Source organism: Oncorhynchus nerka, linkage group LG20, assembly GCF_034236695.1.
Source record: "Oncorhynchus nerka isolate Pitt River linkage group LG20, Oner_Uvic_2.0, whole genome shotgun sequence".
Lineage (NCBI taxonomy): Eukaryota > Metazoa > Chordata > Actinopteri > Salmoniformes > Salmonidae > Oncorhynchus > Oncorhynchus nerka.
In genome coordinates this window covers 35,739,055-35,758,202 of record NC_088415.1, presented here as the reverse complement: position 1 = coordinate 35,758,202, position 19,148 = coordinate 35,739,055, and the positions used below count along the sequence as shown (strand labels likewise).

At 42.5% G+C, this 19,148-nt stretch overlaps 1 protein-coding gene across 2 annotated transcripts in view; it reads right to left on the bottom strand.

Moving 5' to 3' along the window:
• The window catches only part of LOC115102376 (protein prickle-like), a 44,652-nt gene extending 26,814 nt beyond the window's left edge, over positions 1-17,838 (bottom strand). The window contains exons 1-2 of one of the 2 annotated variants that reach the window (XM_029622278.2): positions 17,210-17,838; positions 7,630-7,709 (exon numbers count right to left, since the gene is read on the bottom strand). In XM_029622278.2, the coding sequence (XP_029478138.1) occupies positions 7,630-7,709; positions 17,210-17,251 (122 nt within the window). In that variant the 5' untranslated portion in view covers positions 17,252-17,838. The remainder of the gene's footprint in view (positions 1-7,629; positions 7,710-17,209) is intronic. The other variant, XM_029622279.2, reaches the window with a different exon arrangement.
• Positions 17,839-19,148: the final 1,310 nt, after the last annotated feature.

The window sequence follows — 19,148 nt, the reverse complement described above, 5'->3', positions numbered from 1 at the left end:
TGGGAAAGACAAAAGATCTAACCACAATGGCCCACCACCCAAATGACATCCAGCCAACTTGACAACTATGGGAGTCAACATGGGCCAGCATCTCTGTGGAACGCTTTCAACACCTTGTTGAGTCCATGCCCCGGTGAATAGTGGCTGTTCTGAGGTGTTCCTAATGTTTTGTACACTGATTGTTTAAAGCAAAACTGCCAAAACTATTGCTGATGGTGAACCTGAACAATAAAAATAAAATCTATTGTAAGCCCTGTTCGGCAGGTAGCCTATAGCCAGATGAGAGTTTTGTCTCCGATAGCTCACTTTTATTCTGGTAAAACACAATATTCAACAGGGCATAGATAAGTGTTGCTTCCGACCCTCTCATCGCCCCAATCTGGTCCTGAACCAGGGACCCTCTGAACACATCGACAACAGTCACCCTTGAAGCATCGTTACGTATCGCTCCACAAAAGCCGTGGCCCTTGCAGAGCAAAGGGAACAACTACTTCAAGGTCTCAGAGCGAGTGACATCACCGATTGAAACGCTACTAGCGCACTGCTAACTAGCTAGCCATTTCACACAGATTACACTAGAAAATTACATAGGTTGTTAGTCAACTAATAAATTACTTGTTACCATTGCACATGTCGCAAATATATACATTTTAGACTTGTCAAATAAACCTGGGTCAATGGAAACATGCCTAGTGAATGTCATCACAGTTACATGCTTAGTTCGACACTGTTACAAAATATGTTATTTTCAGAAGGTAGAAAGAAAGTAATATGAGCAACAACAAAACACATTTCATTTGTGATTTATAACATTTTAATAGATTTTCTGACTGATGCATGCTACATTTGGATTGGTTTGGGGTCTGCGGACCGATGCATTCGTATCTTAAACATTTGAATCAGGGACCGATGCGTATCGGTGAATTATTACATCCCTTCAAAACACTATCCATTAGCTTGTGGTACTCTTATCTAGCCTTATTCATTATGTTCAGTAGATAACTTCTGTGTGGATAACACAGTGTGAACTAGGCCACCATGGAGCCTCAGTAACTGCCATTAGTATGCACAGCAGGGCCAAATAATCCTGACACATAGTAATCATGAATAACATTTTCCCTGCTGGCCCTCTTGTGGGAGAGCAGACAGACCTCTCTGTCTGCTCATTTTCACTTTTAGAATGCCACAATCCTAATTACAATCATTAACCCTCCTGTTTATAAATCTGCTAGCAGTGTTAACAGACTCAATCTAAATTCTAAACCCTCTACCTCTGGAGAATAGGGGCCCATGTGTTCCCACTATCCACTTCCCACTGTGAGCTAACACATTAACACAAGAATTTCACTTGTATGTTCTATGAGCAAGTAGCCTTCCAATTAGTGGCTACATTCAACAAAACAAATGAGTAAAGGAAGAAATAAAGCCGCTTGAGTCAATAAGGTGACAAAGAAATCCAAGCCCCTACCTCCACCCATTTGTGAAAGAATCATTCTTAGTTCTGACAAGTCAAATCAAGACAAGCATAATTGATAAATAATCACCTCATGTGGGTTATCAAGTACTTCTGTTTTGACCAATTAAAAAGGATGACATTCAGAGCAGCTCTTGGATTGGCTACAGGCCTCGAAGAAGTACAACATCATAACAGCTCATCTAACCTCACTTTCAAATCACTCCACGATGACCTGTCAGTCAAATGATCCCACCAAAAAGGCCATTTGCCCTTAGATCTGTGTTAATTTACCTCGCCTGTCAATCTCTCTTTTATCCCTCAGTACATCTCTGGTATTGTCCCTTTTCTGGTCTCTGTCACTCACCAACCAATACTAGCATCACTCTCAGTTCAAACATCTGTAAAGGGTACCATCAATCCAAACATAATGAACCGTTAGAATATTTAGCTACAAAAGCTTCCAGAAAATCACAATTTCATCGTCCACTCTGAACTAAGTCAAATTGTCAGACGTTTTAGATATGTACATCTTAATCTAGCCACCCAGTCCCATCAGTTTGGCCACTCAATCGTCAAATGGATTAAATGGGTAGTGTAATGTACCAAACAGTGTGTACAGTACAGTGATAAATAATCCTATTGGCATGAATGCGTGTGTGCCCTTGGTGTGATTAGCTGTGATTGAAACTGAGTAGCTACAGTATAGCTTCTCTCTCTTACTGTGTCATGATGGTACTCTGAGTCCAGATTAGACAGATCCATCAAGAAACAGATGGACACTGTCCCAGAACGCTCGCTCTGTGGCCACCAATTAGTGCCAGAGTAATCGCCATGCCACCCGCCTGCCTGCCGGCCCTCCCCAATTAGTTGGTTTTGAGCACTCTGTATGTCAGTGACACCGACTGGGACCTGTGGGGTCACAAGTAACTTAATTCCTCCTCTGGTGGATCCAGACATCTGCCTCTGAGGCCTCAGCCCTGTCTGGGAGAGAGTGCTGAAGATGGATCACTGCCCTGACAGTGGGGTTAAACAGCGGCGCTCTTTGGTCACTTGCCGGTTTGTCCTCCATGGGGGTAATGGGGTCAGGTGTTACTGTGAATGGGTTATTAAAAGGAGAGGTTATTTGTCTTGGGCTCTGGAGTCTTTAAGATGTTAAGCAGTGACCCCAATACATCTCAATCATGTATTTATTCTGCCCTCTTAACTGTGGTTCTGACACCTCTGACTTAAAACGATTAAACACCTCTCATTCTTCTGATACCAGACTGGAACATTAAACAACCAAGTAAACTCTCCATTTGGCCCAATGTCTTTCATACGTTCAATAATTTCACCATAACGAAACTGACTATAACAGACAGTTTATTTAACCAGGTAGGCTAGTTGAGAACAAGTTCTCATTTGCAACAGCGACCTGGCCAAGATAAAGCGTAGCAATTCGACGCATACAACACAGAGTAAACATGTGCTCTGACAGCTGGTTCTTAAAGCTAGTGAGGGAGATATGAGTCTCCAGCTTCAGTGATTTTTGCAGTTCGTTCCAGTCATTGGCAGCAGAGAACTGGAAGGAAAGGCGACCAAATGAAGAATTGGCTTTGGGGGTGACCAGTGAGATATACCTGCTGGAGTGCATGCTACGAGTGGGGGCTGCTAGGATGACCAGTGAGCTAAGGCAGGGCTTTACCTAGCAGACACTTGTAGATAACCTGTAGCCAGGGGGTTTGGCGACGAGTATGAAGCGAGGGCCAACCAACGAGAGCGTACAGGTCGCAGTGGTGGGTAGTGTATGGGGCGTTGGTGATAAAACGGATGGCACTGTAATAGACTGCATCCAATTTGTTGAGTAGAGTGTTTTACGAGGGTATGTTTGGAAGCATGAGTGAAGGATGCTTTGTTGCGATATAGGAAGCTGATTCTAGATTTCATTTTGGATTGGAGATGCTTAATGTGAGTCTGGAAGGAGAATTTACAGTCTAACCAGACACCTAGGTATTTGTAGTTGTCCACGTATACTAAGTCAGAGCTGTCCAGAGTAGTGATGCTGGATGGGCGGGCAGGTGTCGGCAGTGATCGATTGAATAGCAAGCATTTAAGAGCAGTTGGAGGCCACAGAAGGAGAGTTGTATGGCATTGAAGCTTGTCTGGATGTTAGTTAACACAGTTTCCAAAGAGGGGCCAGAAGTATACAGAATGGTGTCGTCTGCATCGAGGTGGATCAGAGAATCACCAGCAGCAAGATCGACATCATTGATGTATACAGAGAAGAGAGTCGGACCGAGAATTGAACCCTGTGGCACCCCCATAGAGACTGCAAGAGGTCCGGACAACAGGCCCTCCGATTTGACACACTGAACTCTATCAGAGAAGTAGTTGGTAAACCAGGCGAGGCAATCATTTGAGAAACCAAGGCTGTTGAGTCTGCCAATAAGAATGTGGTGATTGACAGAGTCGAAAGCCTTGGCCAGGTCGATGAATACGGCTGCACAGTAATGTCTCTTATCGATGGCGGATATGATATCATTTAGGACCTTGAGCGTGGCTGAGGTACACCCATGACCAGCTCTGAATCCAGATTACATAGCGGAGAAAGTACGGTGAGATTCGAAATTGTCGGTAATCTGTTTGTTAACTTGGCTTTCGAAGACCTTAGAAAGACAAGGTAGGATAGATATAGGTCTGTAGCAGTTTGGATCTAGAGTGTCACCGCCTTTGAAGAGGGGGATGATCGTGGCAGCTTCCCAATCTTTGGGACTCTCAGACGATACGAAAGAGAGGTTGAACAGGCTAGTAATAGGGGTTGCAACAATTTCGGCAGATAATTTTAGAAAGAGAGGGTCCAGATTGTCTAGCCCGGCTGATTTGTAGGGTTCCAGATTTTGCAGCTCTTTCAGAACATCAGCTATCTGGATTTGGGTGAAGGAGAAATGGTGGGGGCTTGGGCGGGTTGCTGTGGAGGGTGCCAGGCAGTTGACCGGTGTAGGGGTAGCCGGGTGGAAAGCATGGCCAGCCGTAGAGAAATGCTTATTGAAACTCAATTATTGTGGATTTATCGGTGCTAAACAGTGTTTCCTAGCCTCAGAGCAGTAGGCAGCTGGGAGGAGGTGCTCTTACTCTCCATGAACTTTACAGTGTTCCTGAACTTTGAGTTTGTATTACAGGATGCACATTTCTGTTTGAAAAAAGCTAGCCTTAGCTTTCCTAACTGCCTGTGTATATTTGTTCCTAACTTCCCTGAAAAGTTGCATATCACGTGAGCTATTCGATGCTAATGCAGAACGCCACAGGATGTGCTGGTCAAGGGCAGACAGGTCTGGAGTGAACAAAGGACTATATCTATTCCTAATTCTACATCTTTTGAATGGGGCATGCTTATTTAAGATGGTGAGGAAGGCACTTTTAAAGAATAACCAGGCATCCTCTACTGACGGGATGAGGTCAATGTCATTCCAGGATACCCCGGCCAGGTCGATTAGAAAGGCCTGCTCGCAGAAGTGTTTTAGGGAGCGTTTGACAGTGATGGGGGGTGGTCGTTTGATCGCAGACCCATTACGGATGCAGACAATGAGGCAGTGATCGCTGAGATCTTGATTGAAAACAGCAGAGGTGTATTTGGAGGGCGAGTTAGTTAAACACGGGGGTGCCCGTGTTTACGGATTTGGGGTTGTACCTGGTAGGTTCATAGATAATTTGGGTGAGATTGAGGGCATCAAGCTTGGATTGTAGGATGGCCGGGGTGTTAAGCATGTCCCAGTTTAGGTCACCTAGCAGCACGAGCTCAGAAGATAGATGGGGGGCAATCAAATCACATATGGTGTCGAGGGCAAAACTGGGGGCAGAGGGAGGTCTATAGCAAACGGCAACAGTGAGAGGCTTGTTTCTGGAAAGGTGAATTTTTTGAAGTAGAAGCACGAATTGTTTCGGTACACCCCTGGTTAACACATTAATGGTACGATGACAGTGGCATATCAAGTTCATCTGTGTTTTTAGCATGACAGTATAAAAAGTACAGTAGAGTCACCATGTGCTTTAGATTAAGCTTGGTTTGTCTTCAAACGCCTGTTGACTTGACCTTCCTTCGATCTGATTATTCGTTCAATCTGACAGTTGGTGTTTCTCTCTGTCAAATCTACCATGAAATGTGAGTGTAGTCCCCATTCACTAAAACAACTAAGGGAGCACTTAAGAAAATAGTCAGAATTTGATTGAAGTATTTGTGTTTCTAACTTTTAAAGTGTAATTGCTGCTGGTCTCAATGAGACTCCCCGCTAAAATAAAAGGTTAAAAAAAAACAAATATTTGTCTTCAAAAGATTTACTGGTCCTAAATCAAAACCTAAACTGCCCTTCCTCATAAAGTACTTATTAACGGAGCAAGGACAGTGAAAAGCCAGACTGATGGGCAGGGGGAGGGAAAGTGAGCGAGGGATGAAGTGGGGGGGGGTTACGGCTCTATCACAGCGGTGGTGGCAGAGGCAGGGGCTGAAAGAAAGGGATGTGGAGAAGGAGAAAGGGAGAGATTCAGGGAGGGGGGGGGGGGTTAGGGCTTCATCACAGCGGTGGTGGCAGTAGCAGGGGCTGAAAGGGCTAATCTTATTAGGGTGACGGACAGGATTAGGACTAACCAAGAGACCCAGCTGGCTGACACAGTGAGGAGGGGAGGGAGTTCATACTGGGGGACTGTACAACACATGGAAGGAGGAGTGGAAAACTAGTTGCTGCTCGGAAAGACATTGGGGACACTGACTAGACTGCTATATGACCATAGATGGTTGAAAAACATTCCAACTGACAAATACTCATTTCAGGGGTAAAGTGAGCTGTATAGATTATGTTAAAATGTGTTTAACACACCGGTGGACAAAGACTCACCTCTAAACCTGGTGGAATTCCCCTTGTGTCCACTAGAATTTGTTCCAGTTCAACGCTCAGCTATTTCACACTCTCTGGTAGTAAGACCAAGTCAAGACAATTTAGTTTAGCAAAGCTTCTCTTATGATCTCTGCCATTTCCATTCCAAGACTAGGATAGGATAAAGTAATCCTTCTCACCCCCCCCCACACCTTAAAAGATTTAGATGCACTATTGTAAAGTGGCTGTTCCACTGGATGTCTTAAGGTGAACGCACCAATTTGTAAGTCGCTCTGGATAAGAGCGTCTGCTAAATGACTTAAATGTCAAATGTAAATGTAAGACTTCAAATGTCATCTTGCATTTATTTAAAAACACCTCTTATTCATTTATTAATTGAGATACAGTATGTAGAATGTCTACAGTGTCATGTAAAATAGGGCTACATCCATCCATAGCATATTATGGCTCTACCTAGTGGGGCAGCGGTCTAAGGCACTGCACCTCCGTGCTAGAGGAGTCACTACAGACCCTGGTTCGATTCCACGCTGTATCACAACTGGCCGCGATTGGGTGGTCCCATAGGGCCGCGCACAATTGGCCCAGCATCTTCCGGGTTAGGGTTTGGCCGTCATTGTAAATAAGAATTTATTCTTAACCGACCTTCCTAGTTAAATAAAGGTTAAATCATTAACCCTTTAAAAAGTTTTTTAAAAACACAACACACATGCAGATAGCATGTCTAATGGTGATCCCTTGCCCTCAGAGGTTGTGCGTGCTGTGTGTGGATAACGTCCACACACACAAAGTGCAGCTGCTCTCACATTTGCTTAACATGCTTTTGTGTCTATAGCCTAGATTCTGTATGACCTTTCCATATACACTGCTGGGCGCTTTATCTGCTCTGGATGTGGTAAATGTGTTGTGTGTGGATAATGTTTGTTTGAGTCAATCTCTAGGCCTGCTCTCAACATGGACACAGTTGTGTTAATCTCTCCAAGGGCCCAGTCCACTGATATACAAACACACAGACCCAACTGTTGTCAGAAATCACCTCTAATTATGCAAATGATACTAAGTTAGCCATGTGACTCTTCCTCAATAATGAAGTGACAACCAAATAGCAACAGGCGACACACAAGAAGGCACTGCCTGCACTAGACTGATCAGATCTATAATACATGAGTTATGAATGCGAAATGAAAGTAAAGAAACCTATGCCGTGAAATATAATCACATGAAATATCTTGAGAACATTGTCTATGATCCTGTGAGGAGGCGAGGAGGGAGTGTTTAGAGTGTGTGACGGGAGTGTGAGAGGCCTACCTCCAGCCATGCATGCGAAAGCCTGGACACTGGTCTCCACATCTCATACATGGTTGTCCCTGGTCTGGGTTTTCCTCCTCCTGAAACCACAACACCAAGTACGATAACACCATTCATGCATCACAAACAATGGCGATAAAATGATGAACAAACACAGCATTTATTTATTTAACTTGACAGTGAGTGAAGTGGGAGGAGAAACGGTCACACAAGTAAAGTTGTCATTTCGCTTTAAATCAAAAGGCAGTACGGATGGACTGAGAGAGGTCTAGAGAGAGGTCTATCCCTACTGTATTTGCTGCATAGTATTTGAGAGGAGTGATCTTTCTGAATAGATTATTCTCCAGGAAGCAAAGTAAATTCACTGAGATCCAAGGAAATGCACAGAATAATCCTTTACACCCTCAATTTGCACAACTGCAGTTTGATTGCATAATATATGATGATTGCGTGTTCGGGCAAGACTTTACGACCACATAGCACTCATTCTCTCACTAAGCAACATCATAAAATGTATAGAACTGCCAAGCATTGTGATTGACAGAGAAGTAGGATTGCATTGGTTCAAATACACATCAGTGTACTTTATGCGAGAGTGGTCGCTCATATTCCATGTGTGTGATGTCATCTGTGAGTATATGCATGTAAATAATGTGTAAAATGGTCTATGTTAATAGGGTAGGGTTGTGCATGTTTATGTGTACACACATTATGTTCAGGGAACTGAACCGACAAATAAGGACATTTGTCAAGGAACAGAATCAGAACGAAAGTGATCTACACTGTCCTGGAACAGAACAGTTATTTTTAAAAGTATGGGAACCGGTTAATAACATTATTTTACATTCAGGGCATTTTTCCCCAGTCCCACAAAAACACAACAAATCACCTATGCAAAGTCCTCAGTCTGTCACTCAGAAACTTATTCCAGTGTCTGCCTGTCAGCTGAAAATCTTTGCAAGTGTGTGTGTAGGCAACCTGCCCCTCCGAAGCATAGTCTAGTAGCCTACTGACGTTACAAGCGTGAGTCAGAAATTAGGGAGAAATTGTTAATGAGAGAAGGATGGATTAACCTTTTCAGTGCTTGTTAAGGATACTATAGTTTTCACATTTGGATTAACTACAAAACAGCGAAGACGTTTTATTTTAATTATGGTGCCGCTCTGCACACACACAAGCTTGTTAGCTAGCTAGCTGGTCCAACATTAAGCCAACTCTGAAGTTCCAAGATATTAAAAGTTCCTTTATGGAAGCTGCTCCTCCATAGGTATGGTATAATTCTGTGGGCCTAATTTATATAATGCATGTCATTGTCATGGCAGATTTCCTCCTCTTCCTCTGAAGAGGTGAAACAAGGATCGGACCAATACGCAACGTGATAGGTGTCCATGTTTTAATAGGGGAAACTGAACATGAACACAAATACAAATAAAGTGAACTGGCAACGAAACAGTCCTGTGTGGCACAGACACAAGAAACAATCACCCACAAAATACCCAAAGAACATGGCTGCCCAAATATGGTTCCCAATCATAGACAACGATAAACACCTGCCTCTAATTGAGAATCAATCTTGGCAACCATAGACTTACAAACACCTAGACTAGAAAACACCCCATAACATACAAAACCCCTAGACCAGACAAAAACACAAATCCCCCATGTCACACCCTGACATAACCAAAATAATAAAGAAAACAAAGATAAGGCCAGGGCATGACAGTCATAACAACAAGATGCCCAGTGTGTCAAGCCAAGCCTCATCCTCTACCCTCTCACCACCCACAACATTTAAGTTGCATTTCGCGCCCTACACTCGTCTGTCCAAAGCATGTAAAAAAATTAAAATAAACTTGCCAGCATCATAGCAAGCTGCTCTATCCATACCCTTTCTTGAATTAATTTAATGATGAGCTAAATGTCGATATCAGAGGCTTAAAAAGGAACAATCAAAACCGTCATTTTTTGGGGGTTCTAAACAGTTCAGAACTTTATTTCTGTCTGGAACAGTAGAACGGAACAAAAAAAAAAAAAAGGTTCTGTTCAGAACTTAATGATTGGAAAATTATTTTTGTTTCCAGCCCCTGATTCATATGCATGTGAAAGGTCTGTGTGTATGCTTGCACAGACGGCTTGTCCATTACCCAGCTTTGTGTGTGGGGAGCGGGTGGGTGAGCGGATTACATGCCGAGTGCTCGCTGCTATGTGGCAAGCGGTTAGAGGAACAGGCTAAGCTCTTGTCAAGTCCAGAAGAAACAGCCCAGTAACTGGGTCCAACCCCCCATACTACAGCTCCTGTTGGGAGTGGGACTCTAGCCACACATGATCACAAGTCATTTGGCAAATTCAGAAGTTCTCAAAGCACATTCAACAAACCATAAACAGATGACCTACATGTAAAAGCTAACTATTGACTTGAGCATTAGTATTGGTGTGTGTGTGTCTCTATTCAGTTAAGTAGTCTTTGAGAGAGTGTGTGACAACTGCTCTACTGTGGAGTCTCTTTTTAAAGATGAGAGGAAGGAAACAGATGAGAGGAAGTGTGCCACCTTTTGCTTTCCCTCTCCATGAAGTCACCGTTTCCACTTTGCTCTGACGCTGTCATCCTGCCTCCCTTCTCCCACTTTCTAAACCGACCCTCTCAATAATTGGCTCTTTTCTTACATTCGATGTTGATATACAGTATCGGATAAAAAGTTGCTTCACACCATGAAAATGTCAGTCCTCTTATTTTATTATGCAAAGCATAATTAACCAGCCCTTCCAAACAATAGGAAGGGAAGGATGGGATGGTTAGCGAAACAATATTTCTCAGATAAGTGAGAGAGAGTCACTGCCACGAGACAAAAACACAGGATGTTGCCAACAAAAAAAGAGACTCCCTTTGAACAATCTTACAAACTGTACAGACACACAGGCTACTTATCCTTCTCTCACAGACATACACATGCCAATAAAGCAAATCCATTTGGGAAAGCACCGGTGCAGCTTTGTCTTGATCTGTTGTGAAACCACATCTCAGGACATAAGGTGAATGAAACGTTAATATTCATGTCAAGCCAGTTAAACCATTTGAGAGAAGCATTTTATGGCTTGTGACCTGGAGGTTATTATGACGGGGCTGCAGTCAGTGTCAACAGAGATGCAGTAGACCAATATTTTGGGTGTCGTTGAACAGAAAAGAAACACCTCTGCATTTTGCTCTATTCATCCCTGTATAAATGTGGCTGTTGGTTAACGGAGTCCAGATGTTGATATGTTTGCAGTTCGTTGAGAAAGAGTCTAAACTGCTCAACCCGATACACTTCAACATCAAATCTACCAATGGCGCCATCACACACCCCTGAGCTCAAAACGGCCAATCTATGAACAGCATCAACAGGTTAGGAAAGAACACGCTATGGAAAATAACATTAAATGGTTCACATAGTTGTATTGCAACTGTTGTGGGATTGAATAGCTACACAGAGACGGCGTACGTGCAAGCTTAGACACAGACATGCATGTACTGTAAGACATCTACGTTAAACCAGTAGGATGTATAAACAAGCAAAACGGTACGGAGTACTGAGGAAGTAAGTCTTCTTCAGACGTTCCCCTCCAAGTTGAAATCCATTAAGAATACAAAACACACATGTATATTGTGTACGTCATACCGTGTCCTGAACACACATGCTTACGCAATCTTTCAGAGTCAGAGAGCAGAGTCTTTTGTCTCTGGGGAATGCGATCCCATGGTAACACGTGTGCTAAAAACAAACATTTTGCGAAGCCACATTGCCCTCTGTCATGCCTACTGATCCCCGACTTGTGTAGCTCACCGCCAGAGCACGGGACTCCCTGGGAAAGCCCAGCAAAGTGTACAATAAATACAGAGAGAAAGATGGGAGGAGTAGCACAATCATGTTGTATTGACAAATGGAGGATTAGAGTCCTGGGGGAGAGAAGTTAGAGGGCCTGCAAATCATGCCGTGCATTTGGGATTGTGGGCACAATAAATAACTGAGGAATACAAAAAAAGCTTGCGGAGAAGCATTAGTATTTGCAATAAAGATGCAGAAAATATGACCTAACATTTGTTAGGCCAGTAAAGTAGTGTTCGGTTCAGTACACGTGTGGTTAAATCAGCATACTCAGCAGTGAAATCACAAACATATTGTAGATAATAGCACACTGCTCTCCGACTTTACAATCAATTTAAAACATTTATGGGAGTTGATCAATGCTAGAAGGCAGATGATGATTGCTATGTAGGGATTACATTCATGTATGCCTTCATAACAGTGGACACATGTGAAACACAAGGTCCTACTTCATCCCCGTCATAAAGCTGATCCATTCTGCTCATGGAGAAAAAGCTGGCATTAAAACGGTCCCATCTGTAAACTGATCCAGAAAGAAATGCATCAATACCTGCCAAGATGGTTCTAATTAACACTGTATCGTGTTCACAGAGAGAGAGAGAGAGAGAGAGGGATGTGAGCTCCATATCATTACCATGACAAATAAAGTTTGTAATGGAAAACTTCAGATCCATCATACAACTTTTGTTCCTTTAGGATGATTTTTCCTTGAATGAAGACAAGAGCTGCGAGTCGAAATTCATCATGTGCAAGAGAACATGGGAAGGGGATGATGTCAAGAAGACTCTCTCAGACAGTAACAAAAGTCAAGGTAATGTGGGTTTCATGCGTTTCCTTCACATCTCTCGGCAAGAGAAAATATACATCAAGTTTCTGTCCCTGCAGTGGGTTAGCCTACTTTGCTTTCTGAAGTAGGGGATGTGATGGGTGGGGACTGCAGAGGTAGGAAGTGAGTTTATAAACTATATGTGGGAAGTAAATAGAACATTTGAATTGACAATAGGTTTGTTTGTAGTATCACACAAGAAAAAAAACGTATTCTCTCCATTAAAAGCAAAGCAGGTACAGATGTGCCATTTTAATTTGAACAGTTTCTCACAGCAGGAAAATAAATCCTGCAGAAACAGGACATGTGGATTATTATGAATGGACATTATTGTAGGCGTTGATACATTTTTCATTAGAGAACATCAAGCCTGACATTTTAAAGTGGAAATTACAAACTTTAAAAGCCTTTTTAAAACCTAGAATACGCTCAAGTTTGCATTCCATGCTGCACAGGAAAATTATCTGCAACAACAGGGATCAAATTAAGACTGCACATCTGTATAGGAGAGCGTACACATGAACGCTCGCAAACGCACATACATACACCCTACTTTAGTTACTCCTTTTGATCTTGATAATACGCTTTATCCAACAAGGCCGCAGAAAGTTCACCGTTAGACCCTTTACCTAAAAGCTGACCAGTGCAGTCATAGCCATACAATGGTAATGCTAAGTAACACTTTGTTGCTCTTATACCCATGTTATAACAATCTGTTTACATAGTAACGCTGTTACAATGCATAGAATAACAGATGCTGCAATGGAGACAGCAGGATGTGTTCAGTGTTTGAGAAGTTAAACGTTAACTCAGGGGAGTGGGTCAGGGGTCACAGGCCTGTGCAGCCTAACTCACCGAGACATGGTAGTTACACTACACACTGGGCTGGACTCAGATACATCAAACACACAAGCCTGCAGGGAAAGCGTCACTAACCATCACACCACACACACATAGGCCTATCTTGCTCTTCTCTCTGGAATGTCAGGAACACATCCCTGTTCCCTACAATACGCTATCATACTGTATTAGGCTTGAGTTGTATACCGTATACCGGGGGTATTTGGAAATATCCATGGGATGGTTTTCTCAATACTGTCGAAACTATTTCTTTGAAGTTCGTTTAATACATTTGAATATCTGCAGTCAACTTGTGCAATACATTAGGAGATAAAGAAGATCCCATTCTTCATTTCACCCGTCTCGTTATGTTTTATTATGAAGCTTACGTGTAGTCCCCAGACACATGGTGTTTGTTTACAAGCACAAGACACCGGAGCTTTGTGAGTCACTGACTATTGTGCAGCACGCACCAGGTGATCTAGTTACAGTATGGAATTCACAACTAAATGTCTGCGAGCTTGATATCGTATAACCATACTGAACAAAAATATAAATGCAACATGAAACAATTTAATAGATTTTACTGAGTTATAATTCATCATATGAGAAAATCAGTCAATTGAAAAGAATAAATGAGGCCCTATTGTATGGATTTCACATGACTGGGAATACAGATATGCATCTGTTAGACATAGATAGCTTAAACAAAAATGAGCCTCAGGATCTCGTCACTGTATTTTTGTGCATTCAAATTGACATTGATAAAAAGCATTTGTGTTTGTTGTCGGTACCATACCATTACCCCACCATGGGGCACTCTGTTCACAACATTGACATAAACAAATCGTTCGCCCACACAGCGGCATACACGTGGTCTGCGATTGTGAAGCCGGTTGGATGTACTGCTAAATTCTCTGAAACAACTTTGAATTGCACGCTTCCTCAAAACTTGAGACATCTGTGGCATTGTGTTGTGTGACAAAACGGCACATGTTAGAGTGGCCATTCATTGTCCCCAGCACAAGGTTCACCTGTGTAATGATCATGCTGTTTAGTCAGCTTCTTGATATACCATAGGTGGATGGATTATCTTGGCAAAGAAAAATGCGCACGAACAGGGACATTAATGAATTTGTGCACAAAATTTGAGAGAAATAAGCTTTCTGCATATGGAACATTTCTGTGATCTTTTATTTCAGCTCATTAAACATGGGGCCAACACTTTACAAGTTGAATTTATATTTTTGTTCAGTGTACTAAGTGAACTTTCTAAAATGTGCTAAATGCTCTGCAGTTGTGCATTTGGTAGGCTAATTTAGTAGCTAGTTATCTAGCTAAGTGGTTAGCTTCTTGCAAAATCAAGATTCTCTTGGTAACAGCAGAGAATCCCCTCCTGGATCAATAGCCATGCAGTCAAATGTTTGTTTTGTGTGTGGAGGAAGCTGAGTAGCATTTTTGAGTTACTTGTATAACTTTATGAGCTGGGATGTCTTATGGTTTGGCGGTATCCAGATTTTCATATCATACCATCCTTCTCTCATCCTCAGATTTACAGTATAACGGTCTTCGTACACAAGGAGGCGCTAAAAAAGCCGATTGGGCGTCTATTACCAGAATGCAAATAAATTCACTAACTAATAGATCATTTCAATAGAGGCTCCTAGCTAATGAGTGCACAAATTGCAAAGACAGGAAATCCATCTCACTAAGTTAAAGAAGTATAGGTAGTTTTTTTTTTGGTGAGCTTGGACATTTACAAGCAAATGTGAACGAGAGACATTGTGCAAATGAACAAAGTTTTGACGCATGCTTGTCTGAAGGAAGAACAGTACTGGCTCTGGAGCAGTAGGTGTACATGCTGTGTCTGTGTGGAGTCGCTAGGGCAACAAGCCTGCCTGCTGAGAAAAGGGGGGAGGAGCAGGTGGGCAGAGAACAGAGAGGAGAAAGAAAAAAAATCTATGCAAGGAAATCAAAAAGGCGCTTTGACTTCTCAAACACAGCAGAAAGTAAACACTATAGGATGCCCCGTCTCCTTATTAAATGTAGCCACTTACTTAGCTGACTAGCAAGTTAAACCAAATACACAGCTGGACTCACCAGCTCCCGCTTTCTCCCGTTGTGTTATTTACAAAACAAACATGTGACTGGCTCAACTGTTCTAGGGAGCTATGGTAAGCCCTAAGCTTCATAATGTAAAATAATATGACGTGAAATAAATAACACAATCTGCTTTATCTCCTAGCGTATTGCACAAGTGGACTGCAGGTACTAACTAACCACAAATATTCAAATGTATTGAAAAACTTAAAATAAATAATTTTGACTGTATTGAAAAACCATCCAGTGGATTTTGCCAAATACCCCGGTAAGCCTAATGTCTGTCCTGCAAATAGTTTATGTTTGAGACTGTATCAAATGTTTTCAACAGGTAGCCTGGCGGGTAGGAGCGTTGGGCGAGTAACCAAAAGGTTGCTGGGTCGAATCACCAAGCTGACAAGGTAAAAATCTGCCATTCTGCCCCTGAGCAAGGCAGTTAACCCACTGTTCCCCGGGCACTGATGATGTGGATGTCGATTAAAGGCAGCCCCCCCCCACACCTCTCTGGTTCAGAGGGGTTGGGTTAAATGTGGAAGACACATTTCAGTTGAATGCATTCAGTTGTACAACTGACTAGGTATCTCCCTTTCCATTCAATGACCTTGTTAGCATTCGCTACGGGATTGTACATGTACTTGTTAGCATTGCTAACCTTCATATTACAGAGGCTCAGTGAGTATTTCATTATGTTGTCAATAGGGATTTTTATAAGAGAACTACAGGGATAAAATGTTCTGGTAATAATGCTTGTATTGCTTCCTGAAAGTTGATCCTCTCTTTGACTATGAGAGGCTGACACCAACCAAACTCACTTGGCTTACTGTGTTGTGTCTTGACTTCAAGTCACCCTTTCAAGTAACTCATGCCAAAACCGAAGAGGCATAATGTTGCAGCTATTGCATGTCTCAACTACCTGCATGTTTAGCTTGCGATAGGAGGATTGCGCCAGGCTATTAAAATGATGCTGACTAAAAGCTTTATTTACATTTTTTAAGCTCCTGCATAGGAAAGGAGACGCATACTCCCCTGCATGCGCCTTATGGCAACATTAACTGCCTTTAGAAATAAATTAATATATATATATATACATGCATGTCTGATATAATGTCCAAATAACACTTCCACAGAAGTTCTTATGGAACAGATACTGTAGTTACAGAGTAGTCATGAATGCAGACCATAGTGTGGATCAGTTGTTGTGTGTGAGTTTCACAAGCCAACCTTCCAATATAATTACAGTGGGATTCACTTTTAAAGGACATTGGAAATGCTCCAAGTCTGATAGGAGCCAGATGTTGAGTATATCAACAGCTACACTAGTCCTCCTTGACTGCATGGTTCAACTAAAACATGTCCTCCCTGTCACCATCAACACGTGTAAACGCAAATGCTTTGGCATGTAAATGTTCTTAAATAAATAAAGACGACATTGTCTTTGTGCAATAAGTGTCCGTACACGCACACACACACACCAGAGCTCCCTAAGTGTGTGGCCTGGGGTCGTGGAGGGGGGGGGCTATACTTCGAAGTTGTCTAACCCTAACCTGTGCAGGTAAATGCCATCGAAGAAGTGACCTTACGCCCCTCCCACGCAACCACGATTCAACTCGAGTCATAAAACAAAGAACGGCTTTCTGTAAACTAAATCAAGGGAAGCAAAGCAACTTGTCAAATGATAACATACAAAAACGCTTAGCGCATAGAGAGGTCTATAATCAAGCCAATAACAAACAGTAAAACAAATACATAGCCTAATCAATGTTGGCTGAACAAAATAGCCTAAAGTTATATATTTACTTGCAGCCTACTCGATAACCTTTATGAACGCTATTCATCGCCAATAAAGGTATTCTAAACGATGCAAGTACTTTCCAGATAACAAGATACACTGGACTCTAAAAAACCACAAAACAATGTCACAACATACTGTAGTTCTGGCGGATCTACTTACCGAGCGATTCGACCGTCGCTTTTTAGATCCGCGCGTGAACATGTCGATGGTTCAAGAACAAGCGGCTTGGTTGTTTCCAAATAGTCAGAGGTTTTTAAAAAAATAGGTTGATGGATACATGAGGCATCTGAATTCACAGGACAAAGTAAAAGTGTGTTCCAATAAATCGTGTCATACATACAGTACGAACTTGTACAAACCTCTTCTTGGAGTTTTACGCACAGTCGACTTGGAGTTGTCTGAAAATCACTGACGCACACGTAAGCACCCTACACCTAGATGACTGCACCGGGTTTCAATGTCTATTGACCGCACTCATTGAGTGGAAGCCCACTGCACTGTACTGTACGATAGTTTTACCTACGCTACACCCTTCCTTCTGCCACTCTTGTCCCGGGCCCAGACAGTGCGCTCCTCAAATTGAGGTTCATCATTGCCCATTTGTTACCATGTTCTTCTTCGTGTGCTTTCCTGGCAGACTAGAGGATGTGTTGCCTATTGCAGCCTTTTACAGGTCGGAGTGCGGATTGCACATACTGGTCACCGCAATTAAAAGCCATAATGGGAAAAACTGAAATTTCATCACCATCTAACCCTGCACATATACACTATCCCCAGAAACCCACCACTCCATCCCACGCATCGGCACCCCCACAGTTGACACACAGTGCTTTCTCTATCCCAACTGTACACTCCCTCTGACTATGCCCTCCTGCACATTTCTCACATCATGGGATCTCCCTTCTACACACTGCTGTAACATGTCAGAATCCTTGGAACCTAAAGCACTGGAGAATAGGCCCTCACAGAAAAGCAAATACAAGGTGACCTGACCTTATCAGGTAGTTTCCCAAAAGGCTAAGTTCATTTTCAAACAATAGGGATACTATTGGATCTATATGGTTCCAATGATGAACTTAGCCTTAAAATGCTTTTGGGAAACTGGGCCCTGTTCTGTTTGGAACAAGCACAACATCAGGGATTCATTTCCAGTCTTTCTTGTATGTCCAATGGATTGTGACTCCCCACTGTTTTTTTTTAATGACAGGAGCACTAAACGAATAATGGACAATCAATTTAAATGAGTGGCATTATGGACACAATGTAACGGTTCTCTTCTATCTCCTCCTCGAAGAGGTGGAACAAGGATCGGACCAAAATGCAGCGTGTAGATTGCGATCCATGTTTATTCAACAATCGTAAACACGAATCAATACAAACACTACAAAACAATAAACGTAACGAAAACCGAAACAGCCTATACTTGTGTCAACTAACACAGCGACAGGAACATGGACACTAAGGACAATCACCCACGAAACACTCAAAGAATATGGCTGCCTAAATATGGTTCCCAATCAGAGACAACGATAAACACCTGCCTCTGATTGAGAACCACTCCAGACAGCCATATACTTTGCTAGATACCCCACTAAGCTACAATCCCAATACCAACACCAAAACCCCAAGACAAAACACACCACAATACAAAAACCCCATGCCACACCCTGGCCTGACCCAATTCATGAAGATAAACACAAAATACTTCGACCAGGGCGTGACACACCATGTCAACATTCAAATCGGCCAAGAATACCAAAACTTTTCCCAATGTTGGCCTTATGTAATCCTCAAAAAGGTCTGTGGTTTTGAATCCCATTTGGTCTATCACCTGCATTCAGGTACACTGGTGTCACAGACTCCAAAACAATTCCTACATGTTCACAGCTTGAGGAAGCCTTTTGAATGACAATTTGGAGTTGTGACTGCAATTATATTTTTGTGAACATAGATTTTCCTCTATCTGGCTGCTCCGACTAGACTGTAGATGGGGGATGGGCAATTTCAAAGAACGGAACTCAGTCGGGGTCTCAACTTCATGTTGAGAGTTAGAATAGTAGAATACACAAGGTGCAATATCAAAATGTGGTTGTGCATC